The sequence below is a fragment of the Rhinopithecus roxellana genome, chromosome 12 (genome assembly GCF_007565055.1).
Source record: "Rhinopithecus roxellana isolate Shanxi Qingling chromosome 12, ASM756505v1, whole genome shotgun sequence".
Lineage (NCBI taxonomy): Eukaryota > Metazoa > Chordata > Mammalia > Primates > Cercopithecidae > Rhinopithecus > Rhinopithecus roxellana.
Genome location: NC_044560.1, coordinates 127,354,581 through 127,381,502, shown reverse-complemented (window position 1 = coordinate 127,381,502; position 26,922 = coordinate 127,354,581). Strand labels below are relative to the sequence as shown.

Genomic DNA, 26,922 nt, shown 5'->3' with positions numbered 1-26,922 from the left:
TTACTTTGTGCGTAACATCAGATCTAAAGGCTAGTTTCTCAGAAGGTTTCCACATTTTCTAGCACTGAGATTTTAGAGCAACATTTCCTGTATTTCTATTCAAGAGTAAGCTGTGCAATGTGGTGAATACTAATCCCAACTATATCTGACTGTGACAATGGCAAGTTAGGTATGACAGCGCCTTAAAACTTTTTAAATGTCATAAGGCTAAAGCACAATATAGTAAAATCATCCCTGCAAAGGCCCAAATAATACATTTTTTCTGATTAAGGGATGGACTTTATAGTAACTAGAGAAATGTGTGAACTATCTATACTCCAAGAAAGCCTTCCTGAGTACTACTTTTTTCTATGGAGTTTTTGTTAAGCAGAGAAATTTTCAGCTAAGGTTTTTGACTCAGATCTTTTATTCACTCAATATTTAGCAAATATTTAGTTAATCTCCTTCTGTGTGCAAATTATTAAATCAGGTGCTGTGGACATTATGCTATAGGTGCAAGGCATAGTCCAGCCCTCAAGGAGTTTCGTTTCACCTTCACAACCACTCTACAAAATTGGTAATATGGTTTGGCTCCGTGTCCCCACCCAAATCTCATGTTAAATTGTAATCCCCACATGTTGAAGGAAAGGCCTGGTGGCAAGTGATTGGATCATGGGGTGCTCTTTCCCCTTGCTGTTCTCATGATAGAGTTCTCACAAGATCTGATGGTTTAAAAATGTGGCACTTCCTCCATTGCTCTCTGTCTCTCTCCCCTGCCACCATGTGAAGAAGGTCGTTGCTTCCCCTTCACCTTTCACCATGATTGTAAGTTTCTTGAGGCCTCCCAGTCATCCTTCCTGTTAAGCCTGTGAGTCAGTTAAAACCTCTTTTCTTCATAAATTACCCAGTCTCAAGTCAGTTTTTTGTTTTTCGGTTTTTGTTTCTTTTTTTTTTTTTTTTTTTTTTTGAGACTGAGTCTCACTCTGTCGCCCAGGCTGGGGTGCAATGGCGCACCAGCACAATCTCGGCTCACTACAACCTATGCCTCCTGGGTTCAAGTGATTCCCCTGCCTCAGCCTCCTAAGTAGCTGGGATTACAGGCACCTGCCATCATGCCTGGCTAATTTTTTGTATTTTTAGTAGGGAGAGGGTTTCACCGTGTTAGCCAGGATGGTCTTGATCTCCTGACCTCATGATCTGCCTGCCTCGGCCTCCCAAAGTGCTGGGATGACAGGCGTGAGCCACCGCACCCAGTCTCAGGTAGTTCTTTATAGCAGTGTGCAAACAGACTGATACAATTGGTAAGGATGATAGTATTATTACTGTTTTACAGAGGATGAAAGTAAGATCATAGCAGGATTTAAAAGCCTATTTTTAGCCAAACACAGTGGCACACACCTGTAATCCCAGCTACTTGGGAGGCTGAGGTGGGAGGATCAGTTGAGCCCAGGAGTTCAAGGCCAGCCAGAGCAACATGGCAAGACCCTGTCTGTATTTAAATAAATAAATAAATAAATAAAAATAATAGTAATTTTAGAAAGATGTTTTTAAGCCTACTTTAAAATTTTTACCTAACATAAGCCTGATGAAAGCAGAACCAGAACTTCTATCCAGTATTCATTCTATTTATTACTCCAGATTCAAAGAATGAAGTTGGGACCATAAATTGGTTATTAAGGTAAAACTGCTCTTTATAATTTGTATTTTTATTTTACGTAAGTTGCTTTTGTCCACACTGGGCCATAATGATAATCATCCCTGTCATCATCATCATTGGCATCATCACCACTATCTATTGCATAATTAATATGTGCTAAACTCAGTGGTGATCACTTTATAGGCATTAATTATCTTACTGAATTTTTACAATTCAATAAGGTAGGTGCCAATACATAAATATACCTTATTATAATTATGGAGACTATATATCCACAATTTCTTCAATAGTTCAGTTTGAAGTGTTCCGTTGTTCTCATGAACCATTAAAACAGACCAGAAATTCTAGCTTCATGGTGTCCAAATCACAGGGTACAGGCTGTTCTTTATATCCAGAAGCAACCAAAAGTCATCTATCTGAATTTTGATTTAGGAAATACGATCATTTGCCTTATTTACTTTATCCAGAAATGAGGTCATAATCATAGTAAGCTATCCATACTCTCCAGGTTGCCAGGAGCAGAGATTGACTGCAGAATCGGGTCAAATCAACTGTCCCTATGTGGGATCCATTCTACTCCTTTGTTGATCTCATCCAGTATTATGACTATTATATTGACTATATTATATTGTCTATACGTTTGACTCCCAGATTTATATTTCCAGCTTCTTCCTTTCCCTGAACTCCAGACTTGAATATCTAGCTGCTGGCCCATCATGTCTACTTAGATGTCTCATATACATCAGAAACTTAATATGTTTTAAATTGCACAACTGATCCTACCCTCCCCACCCAAACCTGCTCTTTCTACAGTCTTCCCTATCTCAATAAATGGAAAATCTTTCCAGTTGTTAGAGCCAGAAACCTTGGAATTATCCTTGACTTCTCTCATTTACATCCATATTTAATGAGCAAACCTGTGGGCTCTGCAAATATATGCAAAATTTAAATGTTTAACTCCACCACTATCACCCTCATCTAAGCCACCATTGTCTGTTATCTGGATTACTTTGGTAGCCTCCCACCTTGATTCCATGTCTCCATTTTTGCCTTTCCTATAGTCTTAATAAATCCTTTAGAAATCATTTGTCACATCACATCACTTCAAAAACTCGCAGTAGCTTACATCTCAAAATAAAACCTGAATTCTTACAGTAATTCTAATCAAATATCTACAAGATTGTAGAGACTGACAAACTGATTCTTAAATTTAAATGAGAAAGCAATAGAACTGGAATAGTCTAAACAGTTTTGAAAAAGAAAACAAAATTGGACATCACCAGAGTGTAAGACTTACTGTAATCAAGACATAGCTGTGTTTACAAAAAAATGGACCCATGAGTCAGTGGAGTCCAGAAATAGACCTACACATATATGGTCAATTGATTTTCAACAGAGATACGAAGGCAATTCAATGGAGAAAGGATAGTCTTTTCAACACATGATGCTGCAACAATTGGATATTCATATCCAAAAAAATCCCATAGAAAACCAGTTTTAAAACACTTCAATTCATATTTTGTATCACAAGGAAAAATTAACTCAAAATGGGTAATAGACCTAAATGTAAAATCTAAAACTATTCAAGTCCCAGAAGAAAACATTGGAGAGAATCTTCATGACCTTGAGTTAGGCAAAGATTTCTTAAATCTGATACCAAAGACACAACCTATAAAATAACGAATATCTAAATTAGACTTTATCAAAATTAGAAACTTCTACTATTTGTAAAATACTGCTAGGAAATTGAAAAAAAACAAGCCATAGACAGGAGAAAATCATATATCTAATGTCCAGAATACATAAAGAACTCTCAAAGCTTAGTAATAAGAAAGCAACCCAAGTATTAAAATGGGCAAAATATTTGAAAGACACTTAATCAAAGAAAATATACAGTGCATCAAAATATGCTCAACATTTTTAGCCATTAGGGAGATACAAATCAAAACCACAATATATGTACATCTTTTAGAAGGCTTTTTAAAAGAAAAAGGGAAAATACCAAGTACTGGCAAAGATGAAGAGCAACTGAACTCTTACACATTAATGATGGGAATGCTAAATAGTACATCCACTTTGGAAATTAGCTTGAAACTTTCTTGTAAAGTTAAACATATATATACCATATGACCCAGCAGTCACACTCCTAGGTATGTATTTACACAAGTGAAATGTAACAGTAAACTGCTTTCACACAAAGCAATACTACTCACTACTCAGCAATAAATAGGAACAAACTACTGATATATTCAACAATATGGATGAATCTCAAATATTTTATGCTAAGTGAAGGAAGTCATTCATATAACATTTATGGTTATATTTATATAACATTCTGGAAAAGACAAAACTAGGGTCAGAATAAAGATTAGAGGTTAGGAACTAGGATGAAAAAATTTGAACAGGGAGAGAGGTAACAGAACTCTTCTTTGTTGGTGATGGTAGTTATGCGAATGTATGAAAGGATAGAGTTTACTGTATATAAATTATACCTTAATTTTAAAATAGGAAAATAATTAATTGTCCTTCCTGAAGCCATAGATGATCTAATCACCCTCTCTTTTATTTCCACTGTAACTTTAACTCCTACCCCTCTCCCCTTGCTCATTCCATTCCAGCCATATTGGCTGCCTTGCTATTCTTCAATCAAGCCAGGCACCTGGGCCTTGTTACTTACTGTGACTCCAGCGTATAATATACTTCTTTTAGATCTAAATATCCATGTGGCACCCTCTTTCCTTTAGACCTTTGCTTACTGAGGTTTACAGTATTTAAAATTTTACCCCCCCCCCCACCTTCTGCCAGCATTCCCTGCACTCCCTCCATAGCACTCACCACTTTGTGAAAAATGATATACAGTCTTGTATCACCTAAGGATGGGGAAATGTGTCATTGGCAATTCCGTTGATGTGCGAACATCCTAGACATTACTTACACAAACATAGATAGTATAGCCTGCTACACACCTAGGCTATATGGTATAACCTGTTGCTCCTAGGCTACAAACCTGTGCAGCATGTTACTGTATTGAATACTGCAGGCAACTGTAATACAATGGTAAGTGTTTGTATATCTAAACATAGAAAAGGCACAATAAAAAGGATAAAAAGGTACAGTACAAAGGATAAAAAATGGTGCACCTGTATAGGGTACTTACCATGAATGGAGCCTGCAAGACTGAAGTTGCTCTGGGTGAGTCAGTGAGCAAGTGGTGAGTGAATATGAAGGCCTAGGACATTATACTACAGCAGACTTTATAATCACTATACACTTAGGCCACACTAGGTTTACTTTTTTTCTTTTTTCAGCAATGAATTAACCTTAGCTTACTATAACTTTTTTACTTTATGTGAACTTAATTTTTTTAACTTTCTGATTATTTTGTAATAACAGCTTAAAACACATATTGTACAGCTGTCCAAAATTTTTCTTTCTTTATATCCTTATATATAAGTTTTTCTCTATTAAAAATTTTTCCTTCTTTTTAAACTTTTTATTAAAAACTAAGATACATGCACATTAGGCTAGGCCTACACAGGGTCTAGATCGTCAATATCATTGTCTTCCATATTCACATCTTGTCCACTGGAAGGTCTTTGGGGCAGTAACACACACGGAGCTGTCATCTCTTATAACAATGCTTTCTTCTGGAATACCTTCTGAAGGACCTGCCTGCGGTTGTTTTATGGTTAACTTTTCTAAAAAATACGTAGAAGGAGTATACCCTAAAATAACGATTAAAAGTATAGTGCACTAAATACTAGGCAATAGGAATTTTTCAGCTCCATTATAATCTTATGAGACCTCCATGGTATATACAGTCCATTGTTGACTGAAAAGTCCTTATATGGCACATACTGTCTCTTCCTATGTGTGTCTTTGTTGTCTTTATCCCTACCCTACTAGGATGTAGGCTCCATTAAGGCAGAATTTTTTATCTATTTTGTTCACTGCTATTTTCCCATCATTTAGAACAATGCCTGACTCACAGAAGATGCTCAGTAAGAATTCATGGAATTAATGAATGTTAGCTTTAGCCTATTTAACACTGTGCCTCAGCCAGCTATAAACTGTTATTTGTACATACTCATAGAAGCCTAGAGGTTATGTGTGTGTATGTATTTATGTATACATCTATGTGTGTATAAAAGTAAATTAAGGCAGTCTTTGATTCTTATTGTAAGAGACTGTTGTGTGTATTATTCTTTCTGTTTAAAAAATGTAACTGTGTAGCAACAGTCTTTTGTGGGTGTCTATTTTCACTGCCTAATTTCACTTCAAAAAATAGCCCCATTTCTCATCCCTCAGATATGAATGCTTTTAATAGTCACATATTTTTAGTAGAAAAAGGAGTCCCAGATTAGTTCATATTTCTAACTTATACCAGGTTTCCTTGTTTTATTGCAAATCAAAAATAATGCAAATAAACTATATTTGTTGAGCAAATCAAACTGAAGTTTAACACTGTTGTTTACTATGACTCGTTTGAGTGTAGGTGTCCTTTATGTTGTTGTTTTACAACAGTGTTTGCTTACAGGAGGCCCTTGCTCTTAGCCAGTATGTTTGAAACTGAACTACTGATATATTTTTGTTCTTTTTTTGCCAGTAGAACTGTTGGATATTCAAATCTTAAGGTTGCTGATTTGCCTCATATCTCTTCATTGTTTTCCACGTTGGTCCATTGGTGTGGGGTATATGAGGTCTGTTTTCTTTCTGGGGAAAAGCCCTGGAGACTGTATACATTGAGGAGCAGACATTGTCTGTACAATGAATGGAGTAATAAGCTACTGTTGTTTATTCTTCTGTAATATAATTGGTTGAATTCAGACAATAGTGTAGCATCTGTTGTTATACTATGCAGGGAAATGTCAAAACAGAAAGCAAGCAGACAGGTGGATTAAAGGGAGAGGAGGAGGGAAAACCAAGAAATACCACATTCAGTTTTGATTTAAAGTAGGTGAAAAGGAATAATCGTGACAAAAATGATAGCACCAAAAACTGTCATATGTTGATTACTGTATTACGTATAGCATGAGGATCAATGCTTAGCAATTATCACTGAGTGCTGACCAAGTGTCAGCATTTGCTAAGTGGCATCAGGGACAGGGCCAAGATGGCCGATTAAAAGCAGAGGCTCCCATCAAAAAGAACCATAATTAGCGTGTGAATCCTGCACCAGCAACCAACGTATTCAGGTTCTCTCATCAGAACTGACTAGGCAGCTGGCGTTATCCATGGAGAGGAAGGAAGAGCAGTGTGGTGTGGCGGCCCACCTAAAAACATTCTGCATCTTATAGAAGGATGCTGTGAGGAAGATGTTATTGGCTCTGTTTCTATGAGGAAACTGAAATTCATAAAGACTGTGATTTACCTAATTCCCAGGATTTGAATGCATGTCTGTCATACCCCAAAACCTATATTTCTAACCATAACATTGCATTTAATTAAAAATTTTTAAACTGCACTGTCAGAAGTCAGAATACTGATTTTAAGGGGAAGTAGTTCCCAGGAAAGGGTATGCTTCTGAGATACTTGATCAGCATTCTGGTTTTACAGATATGTTGACTTTGAAACTTTATCAAGTTGTACACTTAAGATTTGTGCACTTTTTCATATGTATGGTATACTTTAATAAAAACTTTAAAACAATTACAAAATACATGACTTTGAACAGAAAGGATAAAGCTTTATTCAATACAACACTGACTCAAATTTTGAAAAAAGTTTCAAATATACTTATATAAAATATGCCTGAAAAATTAAGGAAGAGTATCTGGGTGATGAAAAAGTTTTGGAAATAAATAGTAGTGATGGTTGTACAACATTGTGAATTTATTTAATGCCACTGAATTGTACACTTAACAATGGTTAAAATATTTTAAAAATTAGTGCATATAAACAATCTTGGTGATGGCTATCTTGATGGTGAATCTACAGATTAGTTTTAATGTTTTTCTTTTAATCTAGTTTTGCAATGAATTTATATTTTTGTAATTGGGAAAAATGTTTTATAATCTCAAAGATATGCTTGTAAAGAACCACCATTGTGGCTGGGCACAGTGGTTCACACCTGTAATCACAGCACTTTGGGAGGCCTAGGCGGATGCATCACTTGAGGTCAGGAGTTTGAGACCAGCCTGGCCAGCATGGCAAAACCCCATCGCTACTAAAAATACAAAAATTAGCCAGGTGTGGTGGCACGCGCCTGTAATCCCAGCTACTCGGGAGGCTGAGGTGGGAGAATTGCTTGAACCTGGGAGATAGAGGTTGCAGAGAGCCGAGATAAACTCCAGCCTAGGTGACAGAGCGAGACTCCATCTCAAAAAAAAAAGAAAAGAAAAAAAAAGAACCACCACTGTTAACTGAGAAATAGATGATCCCATTAACAGTTTAGAAAATGTATATGACTCTAATCCACAGAGGTTTATGCTTAAAAGCAACTTATGGTTTCCCTTTAAGGGACACATGTGGAAAATTAATCTGAACAGTTAATGCAAGGTGGAGTCATACGTCAGAGAAAGGAGAAGTAAAATGTTTAATTCTTAGTTACTAGAAGTAGAGGCTACGAGATTCACATTCTTTTAGCATTTATTGAACACCTACTATGTACCTATAATCATACTAAGCACTTTCACATACATTATTTCAGTTAGCATGTCAGTTTATTCCTTCCCTTCCAAGTGCATATTGAGCATCTACTTTGTACTATGCACTATATTTGGAATAAGAAGTAATACATGCTCCCATGCCATTATGGAGCTTGCAGGCTAGTAAGAAGGCCAGGCATTAAATAAATAACTATGGTACTATATAGTGAATGCTGTAATTGGCATATCAACTAGCATTTTATTTTGATATACACAGGTTAATGCATTCATTTGGTTACTAATATATGATAATGTTACTAAAATAGTTTAATATTTGGAAATATTCGGCTGAAACTCATTGCTGTCACAGAACACCAATATCAGGTAAACTGCCACTCATGCTGTCAGAAAAAAGGGCAAAAGTGACTGAAAAAAAAGCAAAAAAAAAAAAAATATATATATATATATATATATATTTTTTTTTTTTTTTTTTTTGAGGCGGAGTCTCGCTCTGTCGCCCAGGCTGGAGTGCAGTGGCCGGATCTCAGCTCACTGCAAGCTCCGCCTCCCAGGTTGACGCCATTCTCCTGCCTCAGCCTCCCGAGTAGCTGGGACTACAGGCGCCCGCCATCTCGCCCGGCTAGTTTTTTGTATTTTTTTTTTTTTAGTAGAGACGGGGTTTCACCGTGTTAGCCAGGATGGTCTCGATCTCCTGACCTCGTGATCCGCCCGTCTCGGCCTCCCAAAGTGCTGGGATTACAGGCTTGAGCCACCGCGCCCGGCCAAAAATATATTTTTAACTATATTTCTTTTGTCTCCATTTCTGGACATCAATTTCCCCACATAAAAAATGAGAGTATTGGGCTGTTTGACAAATGCAGCCCCTTCCAGATCTGATATTCTGTGTAGATCTCTTCCTTATAAGAAAAGCAACTATCACTGAAGCCTATTATGTGTCAGATGCCATACTGAAAATTTTATATGTATTGCCTATATAATTCCCATCTCTCTAATCCCCTATAAGGTAGGTGGTTATTCAGTGCCTCCAGAAGGAAAATAACCTCAGTCATAGGCGAGACTAGCTTTTTCTATACATTGCAGAAATTTTGAATGATTTGAAAAAAATACTTCAGTATTAGAGCCAACCAAATTCACCTGCATGACACAAATTACCTAATTTCTTATCCATACTTGTGTCTGAGCCAAGTTTTTCTGTTGGTTATTTTAAACATTTTTTAACAGATAATTTGCATAGGTCAAAATAGAAAGGCATATATGCAGAAAACACCAGCTGTCACCTCTTCCACCTTGTTTCCCTTACCCTCTGTAAGTTACCATTTTTGTTTCTTTTTATTTGTGTGTTTATTACCTCCAAAGAACCAGCTTATTTATTAGCTGACTAGTTATATATTTCTTGTTTTCCTAAATTATTTATTTATACTTTTATTTTATTATCAGCTTTCCTTCCACTTATTTTATTGGGGGTTTTTTTTTTTTTTTCACTAGTTTTTAAATTTTTTTGTTCCCAGACACTGATAATTCACTAGCTTTTTTTTTTTTTTTTTTTTTTTTTTTTTTTTTTTTTTGAGACCAAGTCTCGCTCTGTCACCCAAGCTGGAGTGCACTGGCCAGATCTCAGCTCACTGCAAGCTCCGCCTCCCGGGTTCACGCCATTCTCCTGCCTCAGCCTCCCGAGTAGCTGGGACTATAGGCGCCCGCCACCGCGCCCGGCTAGTTTTTTGTATTTTTTAGTAGAGACGGGGTTTCACCATGTTAGCCAGGATGGTCTCAATCTCCTGACCTTGTGATCTGCCCGCCTCGGCCTCCCAAAGTGCTGGGATTACAGGCTTGAGCCACCGCGCCCGGCCAATTCACTAGCTTTTAAAATCTAATTCTTAATTCACTTATTTTTATTCTTTAATTTATAATGGCATAAGAATGTTAAGGCTATGAATTTCCTCAGAGTACTGCTTTAGATGAATTTCATGTATTCTAACATGAAGTCTTTCTCAGGGTTCTAGACAAAAAAGGTTTTAGTGATTTTTATAGATTCCAGTGTTATTAGGGACCTCAGAGACAATCTCCTAATGGAATGTCACAAATGTGAAACAATGTAATACTACAACCTGGATTCAAGCCCACGCTAGCCATGAGGCCTTCCAGCAGTTTACTTCACCTGCTTAAGTCACATGAAGGGTTTGGTCCATCTGTAGGTCCAGAAATCAATGACTAAGATTTGGCCAAATCCCATAGCGAGTTAGTGGCAAAGCCAGAACTAGGACTGTGGTCTTCTTCTACCAATAAACCTGATATTTGAAGTTCTTTCCATGTTTTAAAACTTTTCTTTTATTGTGGCAAAATATATATACACTAACTTGCCATTCTTAAGTATACAATTCAGTGGCATTAATTGTATTCACAGTATTATCCAACCACCACCACTATTTCCAAAATGTTTTCATCACCCTAAACAGAATTTCCCCATTCCATTTTGACATAAACATAATAATCCAGTATTCTACAAACTCTGCAGTTACATCTACTTGAAAAATATATTTCTCATATAAATATATTTCTGTGTGTGTGTGTCTTTTCTGAATGCATCTAATAGCTTTAATTCATACCCTAGAAAGGTATCAATTGGGTATTTGATATGAATGTCTTTGATCACAAATATCTGAGCCCTTCAGTTAAAAAAAAGCTTTTTCTGTGTAGTTTCCTATATATTTAATAATATGTGTCATTAAGGTGGAATTTATTTTAATTACTTGCCTCTTGGGCTAATATTAAGAAAATGAAAAATACATGATTCTATTTTTCAAGCATTAGGCTTGGCTAATAAATGGGGCAGTGACTTTTCTATGAATTTCTAGAAAGCAGCAGCTTTTTTTCTGGTCTCTTCCTCCCCACTCTCCATAATCCAGTCCTTCCCACATTTTAACACCTGGTTTTTGCTCTCCCTAGGCCATCCGGCTGTCCTTAGAGCAAGCCCTGCCTCCTGAGCCAAAGGAAGAAAATGCTGAGCCTGTGAGCAAACTGCGGATCCGGACCCCCAGTGGCGAGTTCTTGGAGCGGCGTTTCCTGGCCAGCAGCAAGCTCCAGATTGTCTTTGATTTTGTAGCTTCCAAAGGATTTCCATGGGATGAGTACAAGTTACTGAGCACCTTTCCTAGGAGAGATGTAAGTTCCCATACCTATCGCAGGAAGTATATCCCGGTGGGAGATGTGCCATCATTAAAGCTGAACAAAGTAGTTCAAGAAGAGTCCTATGGTGCAGGCAACTACCAGACATCCAGAAGTCCTTCTTTGTTCTGCACACCACTCTGTCCTTAGCCTTTGGAGAAAGCATGGCTTCCCAGGCCAGCAGACGTGTACCCAGTAGCCTATGTAAGAAATTAGGTACAGATCTTCCTTCCTACCTGTTTTCCCTATTCCATCATTCCAGTCTTTGCCAAGGTCTCATCTGTATTCCTCAAATGAGATATATTCTGTAGACCTCAGAATATACCTGAGAATTGTATGTTTAACAGCTTAACAGTTAGATATCAGGGTCAACGAATATAGGTTCACTAAGAATGACTCATGCAAGACAAAGAGTATTTTGTGATTTGATAGTCTTACTATACCCTGGGAAGTTACAGAGGGTGACCTGTATTCACTGTGTGCTTGCATTACAGCACAATATTTGATAGTCTGTCATAGTATTCTGGGGCAAAGTAGAGAGCTATAGATATGTTAGATTCATTGCTGATTAAATGGTTGCGTCCAAAAAATGTTAACCACCATTTCCTTGTAGGGAACAAAGAGAGTCTGTATTTAATCTTTTATTACTTACCATATTTATTAGCAACCTACATGAAGACTTTATCAGATTTATAGGTTATGAAAAATAAGATTCAAGAAAATCTTAAAATACTGAAACTTACACAAAATGAAGCTGCAGAAATTTTACAGAAACGTGTAGAAATAGATTCCTTTAGTAGAGGTTATGGTTGAATTAAGCTGAATACACGTTAATAACATGTTGTGGCTGCCAACAAAAAAGCTAGCTCCTGTTTTAGAGGTGTAATCCCAACCAGAGGTTAACTTAAAGGTCCTGTTTAACTCTACACTAAGATAAACTACCCCTGGGTAACGGGTGCACCAAAATCTCACAAATCACCACTAAAGAACTTACTCATGTAACCAAATACCACCTGTTCCCCAAAAACCTATGGAAATAAAAAATTTTTTTAAAAAAATACCCCTGAAATAGTCTTTAGGCTTCATGCTGAAAAACGAAGCCTGAAGAAATAGGAGCATGTCTGGAGCAGGGCCGGTAGGAAGGTGAGGGAGCTGCAAATCGTGTCATTTAAGGAACATTACCTCTAAAGAAGGAAGGACCATGGGAGATGTGATTGTTGTCTTCAGCTACTTGAAGGCATGCCTTGTAAAAGAGGGATCTGATTTTTTGAGGCTCCGGGGGCAGAACTGGGACCAATGAGTTGAAAGTTACATGAGACAAATTTGGCATAGTGTAACAAAGCATTTTCTAAGAAAGGAATATGTTGTGTCGTGAAGTGTTAATTTTCCTATCATTGGAGATTACCAAGTACTACTCTTTTCAGCAATAACAGATATATATGGAGAGGGATTTATCCCAGGTATTCCTGCTTGATATGGGATGGGACTTAGACTTGCTTCGCTCTAAAATATACAGTAAATGTTCTGTGATTCCATTATGATCTAGGCATAGTAACCTAGCATACAAAAACCAAGAATTTCATTAAGGCACATCTGAGTCTCTCACATTGGCTGTCAGTTTTGCAGGATAGAGAGATAAACTAGTAATATCCCCTCTGGGTGGAATGAGGATCTTGCCACTTATTTCTAAGCCCAGGAGACTGTAGTGGAGCCCAGGTGCTGACTATTGTTCCTTTTTTCACTGGCCCTGCCTCCTGCTCCAAGGTCATTCCCTTTATTTGTATTTAAGGCACACAAACATGCACAAGGGAACACAGGCCTGCATATGTTCTTACCACACAGCCAAGTATGAAAACTACCTTAACTTCTGTCACTGAAGTTGAACTCTCAGTGTGTGAACATTTAACGAAGAACCGTTATCAAAGGGTTCAAGATCAGCCTGGTTCTCATACTTTCTGTTCTGTGATGAAAATCTCACCTCAGAGAACTTAAAAAACTTAGGAGCTAAGTTTGCCCTTCCCAGCCCTTAGTTTTAAGTCACTCCCTTTCTGAATGGGTCTCATCTTTAAAAATGGAAGTACTGGAAGAAATAGACTTTCTACATTTTAAAATTAAACTTTTTCTTTCAAATTAATTTTTAAAGCTTATTACTGACAGGGATGGGGTAAAAATATCTTAAAAGGAGCTAGCCTTTTTGATCACTATTAAGAACCTCTTTCCACAGGGTGAAACTCTGAACTGTGGAAAGTTGCTGTTGAAAGGAAACTGGGGAGATGTGATGTGAAATGCAGAGTGTTCTTGGGCCTGTAACTATCGCCCTGCAGTTGCCAGCATAGTGCTTCATACATAAGCATCAGTAACTGTTGTTGAATGTTAATAACCTCGGACTCCCCTAATCTCTGGTTCCAGAATGAACAGAGAGGCTGGTCCAAATGAGAACAGATGCTCTAGGCCCACCCAGATTCCAGACTTAAACTAAGAAAGCCCACCCAAGACTCTTTAGGCCTCCTAGAGCCAGGGGTGGGGTGAGAGTTAAAGGCCCTTCATTCTTCTCTGAATTCTCTTTCAAGTCAAATGACTAGTGTTTTTGCAAGGCTATTCTGTAACAGCCATCTGTGTGTCCTAGGATTAGGATCTAATTTGTAAAAGTCATCTTAAATTACAGCCAAACTAAAGACTGTTAAAAAGCACATCTTAAGGCCTTGCCTTTTTAATAACAAATAATATAAACCTTAACTCTAGGAGTCTTAATTGTGTCTTCAGCCTTTTCTCCACAAAGCAGAGACTGGTTTCTCAGCAGAGGAACCAGTTAAGTGTTCTTCTGTACCTCCCATGCCTGCCACCCGCCCCCAACCAAAACAATACTTCATGTTAAGATTTCTCAGCTGTCTAACCATTTACTAAATGTCTGCTGAGCATACTTCCCTGAACTGAACACTGTAAGACAACCAAAGTAGCCGCAGACATAGGCCTTCCCCAGAAATGCTGATTCAAGTTGTGGAAGCAATGAGTTACTTGGTTTTGGGGTGTGTGTGTGTGTGTGTGTTCCCCAATTTTGTTAATAACAGTTACCAAGAGAAGGAGTAGTATTTATTTCCAGAGCTCTACCTCTTGGACATGTTAGAGCCGTGTGAACATCAGTGGTCCAATTTGCCTTACTTGGGCATTGCCTTGGAAATGAGGTAGTTGAGTCCTAAAAGCTGTATAATGACACTCACCCTACTACTACTCCTATAGGCCAACTCCTGTCTCTGAGTTAGAGTAAGGGACTGCTGCCAGCTCCCCCAGCTCCCCTCCAGTCCTACAGTAGCCCAGACATAGGCCCTTCCCAGAAAAGCTGATTATCACTCATGCCACTCGGTAAGAGGTTATCAGTATCCCCCAGCCTTCCTCTTCTGTGCCACTTCCTTATCTTCCCGTTTCTCTCCTCCTTCCTTTTCTACCCCTTCCCTTTTTTCCAATCCTATTTTACCTGTTTTATCTTCTCCCCCATCTTTCCATTCTTCCCTACTCCTTATTTCTTTATCCCACAACTCTTCTTTCTGCCTCCTCTTTTTCTATTTTTTGCCTACCCATATCCACATCCCTCAGAGGAGCTCTATCTACGATTGGAAAGTGAGATCTTTCAATTTATAAAATGACTGGAAAGCACTAGGAAAGGAGGATGAGGAATGGCAGGTGAGCTCTAAGAGTCCACTGGCAGCCCATGTGTATTGCCACTGATATAATCACATAGCCCCCGTTCTAGCCTAGAGAACATGCCTTTTTCTAGATCTATAGATATGAATCCCCAAACAGACAGACATGCATTCAGGAATAAACTGTTTTCTTATATTATCTAAAACAAAGTAATGAGGGAATTTATATTTAGCCCCAGCTTTCTAGGTTTTTTTCTCTGTAACTATAACTCGTAATTTTTGTTTCTCCCTCTAAGACTTAAATGAACAGGAGAATGAGTGTAAACAAGCTCCAGCAGGGTTTTTCTAGAGTAGACCTTCAGTAAAGTTTTGTTTAAATGTACTGGGGGAAAAGCCTTTCAAATTTGGGGTATACAAATTCCTTTCTCTGTCACCCATCCACTTTTATTATGCTAAGCACCAAGCTAAACACTACAAACACAGTGAAGAAAAATAATGGCATAGATCTAACCCTTGTAGAATTTACAGTTTGAATCCAGAAGCTACAGCTAGATGAAGTTTGACTTGACTTCATCCATAACACGTGGATACTATTTGCCACCATAAGGAGATAGAAGAAATTTAATTCGCATTTAATTCATATGTTTGTTCTCTCATTATAGCAAAACATTTGCTGTGCAACCTCTCTGTTCAGCCTTCATACCAGATGCTGGTGATACAGAAAATTTAAAAAAAATTGTTGCTGACCTTGAAGAGTTCACATTATAGTAAAAACACACATCTAAAGCGAATTGCATTACAAATTACACCCACAGTTAGAAGGATAAGTAATTTCAGCCAGCAGTGATAAGGGCAAGTATTACAAAGGAAGTGAATTTTACCTGATCCTTGCACAGAGAGATGTCCAGTGAGTGGAAGCAGAATAGCAAAGTCGGAAGTAAATGTTTCGGTGGTAGTTAGTCTTGCATGTGCTCCATCATACACTGGACAACTTACTTGACCCTGCCGAACTTTCATTTCTTCATCTTTGAAAGAGAAATTATAATATCTGAGATGGTCGTGGTAAGAGTTATATAAAGTGAATATAAATTACTATATTCATAGCACATAAAACAGTATCTGCTATAATAATCCTAAACAGAGAGAGGCAGAAGAGGTGGGAAGGGCTTACAGTTAAAGAAAACATGGCAGCAGTGAATTCTTTCTCTAGAACAGTGATGGATATATCAAATTTGAGTTACAAATATCTAGCTGTAACTCAGGCTTAAGAATATATCATTGAAATCTTGCAAATATCTGATATTTGCAAAGGATCTCAGAGATACGAAGGCCAATGCTGCCACATTACTGATGGGAGAATGAAAGCCTAGTAAAATTAAGCACTTAAGTCACTTGAACAATTGTAAAAACAGAGCTGATGGTGACATCCAGGTTTTCTTATGATCATTGCTTTTTGAGATTATTGAGTCCTTTTAAAAAACTTAATAAATTATAGAGTTTCACTTTAAAATTAGAGTCATAGAACTAGAAAAATCAACATTAGAGACCACCTAATAAATGCAATAAATTACAGCTACAAGCACCAGTATTTTAAAATATTTTGTACTTCAACAACCTTCATATGGTAATACCTCTAATATTGCAGTGGGATTGATTTTCAATTTATATTAGACTTTTATTTTTTAAAAAAACAAGAGCCAGAAGAAAAAACTTTAATGCCATTGAACGACTGTATCTTAAAAGCTTTGTTCTCAAAATAAACCAAGATGAAGCATCTGGTGTTAAAGGTCCTACTGCTGAGCTTGTTCCATTCCCCTCAGGTATTTTATATCACTATATCTGGTTATTTGAAAATGTTCAGTATCCCTAAATAATCAAGATTCAGATAAAAAGAACTATGATCATGTAATGGAACACATTAGTATCTAGACGATCACAATATTAATTTTGCCTCTAAACTTCTCTCAAATCTGTTCTGTTCTTCTCTTTCCCTCTATACCACTGCCCAAGTCGTCATAGCCCAAGTTAAACCTATGGCTTCCTAATTCATCTCCCTGCCTCCGGTTTTGCCTCCCCACATCTATCCTCCCCACTGTCTCTTGAGTTATTTTTTTAAACGACTTTGATGATCTCTCTCTCTCTCTCTCCTGCTTAAAAGCCTCCAGTGGTTCTAATGGCCTACAGAAAAAGTCCACACTCCTTACCATGGCATACAAAATCTTCAAAGTTTCACACCATCTCCTTTTCCTGCTCAGTTCTCACTTCTGATTACCTCCTCGCCACATGCATCTCACCATTAAACCACAATAAACTGCTTGACTGAAAGAAGCAAGAGACCTCACTAAGGTACAAAATACATTCACAGAATTATCCCACTCCTCTTCTGTCAGCTTTGGGAGATACCAAGACAGGTGTGGTGTTAGTCTCATTCAGCAATGGTGAATATAAGGTCTTGAGGTGAAGTTACTTGCTTGAGAGTGTACATTCAGTTAATTAATGACCACTGAGGACTGCAGCCCAGACCTCTTGATTGCCTTATTTTCAAAAGTTATGTTGTGAAGAAAAATGGTCCTGGATTATTCGACAGGACTCCTGAATTTTTAGGTAGAAGTCATTTGGTAAAAACTGTTTACAAAATATTTACAACATTCAAAAAAAAGTAAACAGCAAAAGATTTAAGAGACTAATACAGGTACTGCTTAAATAGGTCTGTATATGAAACTCTAATCTGACACAATAGCAACCTAATTAAAGGGAAAAATACTAGCAAGGGCAGTTTATATTTCTTTAGGTTATTCATTTTGTTTAAGAAATTTATTTTCTAAATTGTGAGTTTTAAATTTTTTAAATTTTAATTGTTGGCCGAGTGCTCACGCCTGTAATCCCAACACTTTGGAAGGCTGAGGCAGGCGGATCACTTAAGGTCAGGAGTTCAAGACCAGCCTGGCCAACATGATGAAACCCTGCCTCTACTAAAAAATACAAAACTTAGGCCAGGCATGGTGGCTCATGCCTGTAATCCCAGCACTTTGGGAAGCCAAGGCAGGTGGATCACGAGGTCAGCAGTTCAAGACCAGCCTGGGCAAGATGGTGAAATCTCGTCTCTACTAAAAATACAAAAAATTAGCTGGGCACAGTGGCAGGTGCCTGTAATCCCAGCTACTCAGGAGGCTGAGGCAGGAGAATCGCTTGAACTCGGAGGGTGAAGGTTGCAGTGAGCTGAGATCGCACCACTGCACTCCAGCCTGGTGAGAGAGTGAGACCTTGTCTCAAAAAGAAAAAAAAGAAAAATATTTTCAATGTGTAAATGAAGCTCGGCGTTACATATTTGGAAAGATTTTATCATCTCTGATTCCTTCATTTCACCTTGTAATTCCTATTTCTGGGTCACTGCCAGATGCTGGTAAAATATACGCTTAGTTGTATTCCACACCCGGTTTATCCAATACAGTTTTATTTTGCCAGCCTCTCTGCTTAGTGCCAAGAAATAAGGCATGGTCCCACATTTAAGAATATTTCAGCCTCTCATACAAACAGTCCTCATACTGCAGTTCATGCAGTGGGTCCAAAGAATAGTCAAGCAAAAGGAGCAATAGATCCCTGCTGGCGTGGGTAACCAAGAGAAGTTGTGTAAAAGAGATAGCAGTTGAACAAAACTGAGGTAGATAGGATTTTTTGGTAGGTTGCTAAGAGGAATACATTCTCCAGCAGCGAGAACAGCTTGAGGTAAAAGGGCTAATGTTGAAAAGCACAAAGCCATGACCAGACTGGCTGAAACGAGGGGGCTTTGTCTAACAAAGTCCTGAGAAAAGGCTGAAGGAGGTTTGGGGATAGGATATATAAAACCTGGAATACCAGGAGAAGGAGCTTGGCTTTATTCCAGGTAAAATTTATGGAGTAACAGAATGATATAGTCATCCATTATTATCATCACAGTAAGAATAATAACACATACATTATTCCATAATTTACAGATTTACATTACCTGGCACACAGCAGGTGCTCAATACATGTCAGTCCTTTGATCTCTTTCTGCTGATATTATCTAATTGTTGTCATCCAGTCTTGTGGCAATAAATGTAATATACACAGTTACAACTCACAAATATATATATCCAGTCTAAATTCTCTCTTCAATTCCAAACATTTCTACGTACAGCTGTCTTACTCAGTATCTCCACTTTGCATCCAGTAGGCGTCTCACATGAAACATAGTCAAAACTGAATTCCTGATTCCTACTCTCCCCCAAAATCTGCTCCTCCCATAGTCTTCCTTATCTGATTAAATGGCAGCTTCATTCTTTTTGTTCAGGCAAGAAACCTTAAGAGTTATCCTTGACTCCTCTTTCTCTCCTTTCTCCATCCAACTCATAGCAAAATCTGTTGGTTTTACTTTCAAAGTATACCCAGAATCTACTTCTCAGTACCTCTACAACTGAAGCCTAGCCCAAGCCACTATAATCTGTTATCCAAATTATTATAATGATGTCCTACTGGCCTCTGCCTCCATCTATGATTCCCTTCAATCTTGTTTTCAAAAAAGACAGTGATTTTTTTTAATAAGGCAAATTATGTCACTTCTCTTTTTGAACCCTGTAATAGCTACCCATCAGTTCAGAATGAAAGGCCTTTATTGATCTTACTTGCTGGCATTTCTCTGACTCCTCTCCCACTCAGTCATTTCCATTTACCTTGGCATCTTTGCTATTTGTACAACACCATGAAACATGTTCCTACTTCAGGGCCTTGCATTTGCACTTTCTTCTACTGAAATAGTCTTCCTCTAGATAGTGCTTATCCCCTCACTTCCTTCAGGTATCTGCTCAAATACTGCCTTTTTTGAGGCTTTTGCCGACCAACCCATATAAAGTAATAGTCTTCCTTCCCTGCCCTCTCTGCCCTTCCTTCCCCACCCTGCCAGACTGACAACCCCTATTTCTCTTATCCTGCTCTCTTTTTCTCCACTGAACTGTTCACTATCTGACATAATAGGTATATAGTTGTTTATTGTCTCCCTGCTACTAGAATAAAAGCTCTTAGAGGGCAAGAACTTTATTTGTTAACTAATACATTCCTGGCACCTAGGTCAGTACCTGAAATCTAACTGATGCTCAGTAAATACCTGTTGAATGAATGAATGAATGAATGAATGAATGAATGAATGATGCAAATGAACAAACAGCCTGTGAAATAATAATAATGCTGTCTTCTATTTATTGAGTTCCCCTTATATGTTCCCATTATATGTTAAAGTGCTAGGCACTTTACAGGTATCATGTAATTGAATTCTTACAACAACCCTATGAGATTGGGGGTATCCTTACTTTATGGTTAAGAAATCAAAAGCTCAAAGAAGCAGATTTCAAACTCATGTCCAAAACCTTTTATACCAGACAGATATTATCTCCATTTTATAGCTTCAAAACTGAAACTGTAAATTAAGTGTTTTAACCAAGATCACATAGGCAAGCAGTGGCAGAGCTGGCACTTAAATGTGACCATAGTGATTCTTTCTGTTATATCTCACTAGTAACCTGGAAAGATGAATTGACCTGGAATAAAGACTGAAGCCATAAGAATAATTAAGGATGTTGTAGTCTTTAAAATGAGATGATAGAAATACCACCAGGCAGGGGAAGATTGGAGAGATGGTTGGATGTAAAGGTTACCAATGCCTAGACTAAGTATTTAGTAAATGGCCCATGGATTCTCCTGTCCTCTCTATACTGGGAGTCAGACAGATCTTTGTTCTAATACTGGCACTTCCACCTATTAGCTGAGGTGCTCTGAGTACATCATTTCTCTTCTCTGTATTTCAGCTACTTCATCTTTCAAGTGAGGATAATGTCATGTGTCCTCACAGATAAATTGTGATGATAAGATCAAAAGTGATAATGAAAATACTTGGTAACTGGCAGAGGGCCATGCCATTTGAGTTGGTAATGGCTAAACTTCTTTAATCCATGTCCCAAAAGTCACTACTTTTGACCTGTCTCTAGCCTTTTAAAAAATAAGTTTTTAGACACATTCTTCATTCTTAATATGACAATGACTTGCACTTTGCCAGTTGCATTATAACAGACTCTTCCTTGGAAGAAAATCCACTCTTTATTGCAGTCCCCTTAGTAAAAAGCAGTAAAAATGTGCTCTGAGCCTTGGCAATCATGACAGGGAGACAGCATGATGATATAATACAAAGAACCAACTATTAGGGGGGCCTTGGACAAGTCACATAACCACACTAAACTGGTTCTTTTACCTGTAAAAGGCAGATAATAATAACCACCTTTGTGCTGGTTAGAAGAATTAAGTGAAGGCCAGGTGCAGTGGCTCATGCCTATAATCTCAACTCTTTGGGAGGCCAAGGCAGGAGGATCGCTTGGGCCCAGGAGTTCAAGACCAGCCTGGGCAACAGAGAGAGGCTGCCCCGTTTCTATAAAAAATGAAAATTTAAAAATAAAGAATTAAGTGAGGTAATGTGAGGACACAGACATGGCACATGGTGCATTCAAGACATGTGAAGCCTTAAGATATGTAGACCTTGTGCTGGGAAAGAATAGCACAGCTCACCAACTAGACATACCCCTGAGTGTATAGGATGACACCACACCATCTCACTTTCACTCCTACTTTCCTAAGGAAGCATATTCTCTCTTCTCTCCACATTACTTTTTCCACAAAGCAAAATCCTTTCAGCTAGGGTTACATGGAAATGTGACCAAACATCCAAGAAGTTTTCAGTGACTTTTGTTGGTAGAATTTTCTGCCTAGTTTTAAGAACAGTTGGGCCTGAGCCTTCCAAGAGGTGGTAGATCTCCGATGTGAAAGTTTTCTTTGAAATTTTTATGGCTGATTTCAGGACCTCTTCAGTTTTTACAGCCTTTTCCAGCTTTCAGTCAGAGGAATTAACAATTATTAATGTTCTGTTCCATGCCAGACCTTGTGCAGACATTTCAGAAAGTATTCTCTCATTTAATTTTCATTCAACCCTAAAGCATAGATAGTAGTCCTATTTTACAGGTTAGACAACTGGGGTTAAAAGATGTTAAGTGATATTTCCAGCACCACACACATAGTAACTGATATAATTGGGATCCTAACCTCCAAAGTCTATGCTCTTTACCCTAAACAAAACATTTTCATATAATGTGTTGGGGGTCCCCCAAGACTATCTCTACATTCAGTGATTTCTTAGGAAGACTCACAGGACTCAGCATATAATCACACTTGTGGTCATGAGTTGTTACAGCAAAAGGTTACAAAGCAAAACCATCAAAGAGAAAAGGTACATGGGCAAAGTCCAGGGGAAACCAGGCACAACCTTCCAAGGGTCCTCTCTCGATGGAATCATAGAGGACATGCTTAATTACCCCCAGCAATGATTTGAGACAACACATATGAAATGTTGCCAACCAAGGAAGCTTATAGGGACTCTGTGCCCAGGGTTTTTATTGGGGGCTGACCACATAGGTACACTCTGCCAGACATATACCAAAATGCCAGACTCCCAGAAGGAAAGCAAGTGTTCCTCATAAACTATGTTTGCACAAACAGTTTAGGCATAATAAGCCACTCTTATCAGTTCTGGGAATAATGGTAACCCTTCTCAAACCCAAGTTTCTAGTTGCCAACCTTGTAAGCAGGCCTTTCAAACACTAGCAGTCCTGCTGCGTTAAGCCTTCTCTGAACATATAACTTCGTTTTCTAAGATATTTATGTCTCAAATTCACTTCTGGAGTTTACTGCTAGATATGTAAGGGGACCTCTGTAAACAGGGAAACTTCCCACCTTCTCTTGGAACATTACTTAGTCCGGTAGCAAAGGGTATAAAGTAGTCTCAGAAGAATCCTAACAAGCACCAATTAACCTGTATTTTCAAAGGAGATTTTCAAGACATCATGAGGGACAATCCCTAGAAATAGCCATCACCTAGTTTGTCAAGTATCAGCGTGTTCAATGCAGATTTGCCCCAAATTCTATAATGGTCTGCTCTGAACCCCTATCGTCCTTGAGCCTACAGCCACTTTCCCTGCCTAGGGAGAATACTTTCTTCAAATTGGCTACTTTGAAAAGGGGAGGAGCTGTTGATATTTATTTTTCTTGCTTGTCACTACAAACAAATGTAGACCAACACTGTAAGGATGATTTATTTAATACTACCTCTCCTCAGTCATATTGCATAGGCATTGTAGACTGAAACAAGAAAACACACAGGTTGTGGAGTCAAATGGATCAACTCTTCACTGAGTGATCTTAGGTTACGTAATTTCTTGGTAAAATGGAAGTAGCAATACGTACTTCAAAGGCATGTAGTGAGCATTTAAAAATCTATATAAAATGTTTCATTCATATATATGTCATTTCCTAGGAAGATTCACAGGACTCAGCATATAATCATGCTCAGGGCTATGAGTTCCTAGAGCAAAAGGATACAAAGCAAAATCAGCAAGGAGAAAAGGTACATGAGCAAAGTCCAGGATAAACCAGGCACAACCTCCCAAGGTTTTTTATATATATATGTGTGTGTGTGTGTATATATATATAATATTAATATATTATTATATTTATATATAATACATTATATTATTTTATATATAATATTAATATATTATATTTTTATATATTATATTATATATAAATATAATGTGTATATATAGTTTATATAAAATATATAATATATATAAATTTAATACAGGGTAAGAATCTAATAGTGTAGCTGGTGTGATGGTAATGGTGATTATTTTTCTCCCCAACCCCATTCCCTCCTTCCTCTTTTTTTTTTTTTTTTTTTTTTTTTTTTTTTTCAGTGTTTTGGTTTCAAGAAGACAAAGAATCTTTGTCCAATATTAACTGTTTGGAAACTACCAGTTTTCAAGTAAAGATATCAAACAATGTGCCCTACATGCCTAATAACAAAAGATTGAGAATGGTGTTCAATTAGAAATATCTAGAGTTTAACATTTGTCTTCTGTTTTACCAAACCAGCAGATTTCTTTCATAAGTGAAAATATTCCTGAATTAGTTTATGGTGTTTTTCCTAGTGTGAGAGACAGGCGTATTTCCTCATAGAGATTTTTTACCTCGTTTATGTCAGGGCTCTCTGGGAATTGCTCTGCATAAGTTCATTTAGGGCAGCAGCTATACTGTCTTATTTGCCTTTGTACCCCCAGTTCCTGGCACAGGACTTACACAGGCCTAACACAGAGTAGAGGCTCGCTGAGTTGTGGGTAGGTGGATGGATAGATAGATGAAGAATGACAGGTATACACTTTGAAGGGTGTGATGATAATTACAACACAGTCTTGTCTATAAGGGCCAACCAAGTGTGGCAGGGCAGATACAACAAGAGAAGATCATCCTGGCAGACTTGTGGCACATACTGCCAAGCTAGATACAACATGAAAAATACCCAGATTTGGCTGAACGAAAAGTCCTCTATCAGCGGTGCAGACTATAATAATATACCCGAGGTTAAGAAATTACAGTATTATTCTATAGGCTGTGGGGAGCTATTGGTTTTAGAACCGGGAAATACAGTTGATTCCCATTATTTACAGTAGTTATGTTGTATAATGTTGCCACAAACTCTGAATTAGTGGATACTCAACCACTGTTTCTAGGGGAAATACAGGGTTAAGTTCTTGTGAGCCTCTGCTCACATTTTCATCAACCACTCAATACATAACTTTATTATGTATGTTATGTGTGTTTCTGTTTAGAGACACTTTACTTAGGTCAGGTGCTGTGGCTCACACCAGTAAATCCCAGCACTTTGGAAGGCCAAGACAGAAGGATGGCTTGAGCCCAGGAATTTGAGACCAGCCTGGGCAACATAATGAGACCCTTTCTCTACACACACATGCACGCACACACACACACACACAAATAGTTAGCTGGGCATGGTGGTGCATCCCATAGTTCCAAATACTTGAGAGTAAGGTGGGAGGATCACTTGAGTCTGGGAAGTTGAGGTTACAGTAAGCTATGATCACACCACTATACTCCAGCCTGGGCTGGAGAGCCAGACCCTGCCTCAAAAAAAGAAAGAAAATGTGCGTGTACACACACACACACACACACACACACATGTAAACACACATTAATACATACTGTTGGTTCATTAACATTGAATTTCATAGCTAATAGTCCTAAAAACTCGTGCCTGAATGAAGCTTATCTAACACACGTATTTTCTACACAAGGCACATCACAGCCCTCCTTCAGTTAGGAACACTAGACAGCACTTCAGCACTATGATTGGGAACCATTTTAAACAGCTAAATCACTAACAAAAGGCACACAAATGGAAAAACATGACACTAATATACTGCAAAAAAAAGACATTTTGAAAACAGAGTAGAATTCAGAAAGAGAGGAATGGGCATTTGCCAAGCAGAAGAAATGTGGATAAAACCATAGAAATATAAATCAGTGTATGTTTGGGGAATTGCATACAGTTTTCTGTGATTGGAATTTAGACTATGAAGTCAGGTATAAAGGGAAATAAAATAAGAGATGAAAAAATATGGAAGAGTTTTCTACTCATTGATCCGACAGATATTTTTGGGCACCTGTTATGCATAAGACATTGGGGATATGGTAGTGAATAATTCTGTGAAGAACTATACATGGAAAAATGAGTATATTCTATGCACAGTGCTCCACAGAATTCTTTACTACTATACGTCCACTAATAGAGGACAGAATTCTTGCCCTCATAAAACCATTTCTAATGCCAGTTTGTTGGCAGGTGTTAGGCCCTATGATAAAGGTGAAAGATTTGAACTTAGAGCTGCCAGGTGCCTTATACAAATTGACATAGCTAAGTTGCAGAGCAGTGATTTCACCTAGGTCTTTTGATTCCACATTTCTGCCTTTTCCCCACTGTCTCAACACTGTTGATTATCCTGATTAGGAAGGATTAAAGTAGTGAAAGCATGAGAAAGGGAGACCAGATAGGACTACTGCAGTAGAAAAGTAAACAGGCTGTGGGAGACAGTACTAAGATGGTAACAGTTTGGGATGAAGAGAAGGCAGCAGAACTAGGAAGTAGGAAGGATCAGTGGGATTTAATAATCGGCTATGCCAAGGTTGGGGGAGGATAAGAAGAAGGAGCTTTCAGAGGTGACTTAGAGGTCCCCAGCCTCAACGACTAAAAAGATGGTATAGTACCATAGGCAAAAATCAAGGAAGATAAATGGAGAGGCAGGTTCACTTTGGGATTTGTTGAGTCTGAGGGACCAGGAGAAAGTCTACATGGTACTTTCTAGCAGAGAATAGAGATTTAAACTGTGAGGATGGCTCAACACCAGAAAATGCCCCTGGCAGTGACTGGAGCAGATTTGAAGATAAGCCACAGAGAGACTTTATTGTGTAGTAGTTAAAAAACTGAGTTCTGGGCTGGGCATGGTGGCTCATACCTGTAATCCCAGCATTTACAGAAGGTCAAGGTGGGAGGATTACTTGAGCTCAAGAGTTTGAGACCAGCCTGAACAATGTAGCAAGACATCTTCTCTACTAAAAATAAAATAAAATAAATTAGCCGGGTATGGTGGCACATACCTGTAGTCCCACCTATTCAGGAGGCTGAAGCAGGAGATTTGCTTGAGCCTGGAAGGTTGAGGCTGTAGTCAGCCATGATATTGCCATTGCACTCCAGCCTGGGTGACAGAACAAGACTCTGTCTCAAAAAAAAAAAAAAAGGCGGGACAGAGGAGACTGAGTTCTGGAGTCCCAGACTAAATCTCATCTTTACCATATCTTAGGTGTTTGATCTTGTGTAAATGACTCAGCCTTTAGGTAGCTCAGTTTCCTCATCTGTAGGGTAAGGATAATGATAGTATGTAATTCATAGAGCTGTTGTAAAAATGAAATGAAG

At 38.2% G+C, this 26,922-nt stretch overlaps 1 protein-coding gene across 1 annotated transcript in view; it reads left to right on the top strand.

The window, feature by feature from the left end:
* The window catches only part of FAF1 (Fas associated factor 1), a 522,933-nt gene that overhangs the window by 478,548 nt on the left and 17,463 nt on the right, over window positions 1-26,922 (top strand). The window contains exon 18 of the mRNA XM_030912634.1: window positions 11,188-11,403. Within this exon, the coding sequence (XP_030768494.1) occupies window positions 11,188-11,403 (216 nt within the window). The remainder of the gene's footprint in view (window positions 1-11,187; window positions 11,404-26,922) is intronic.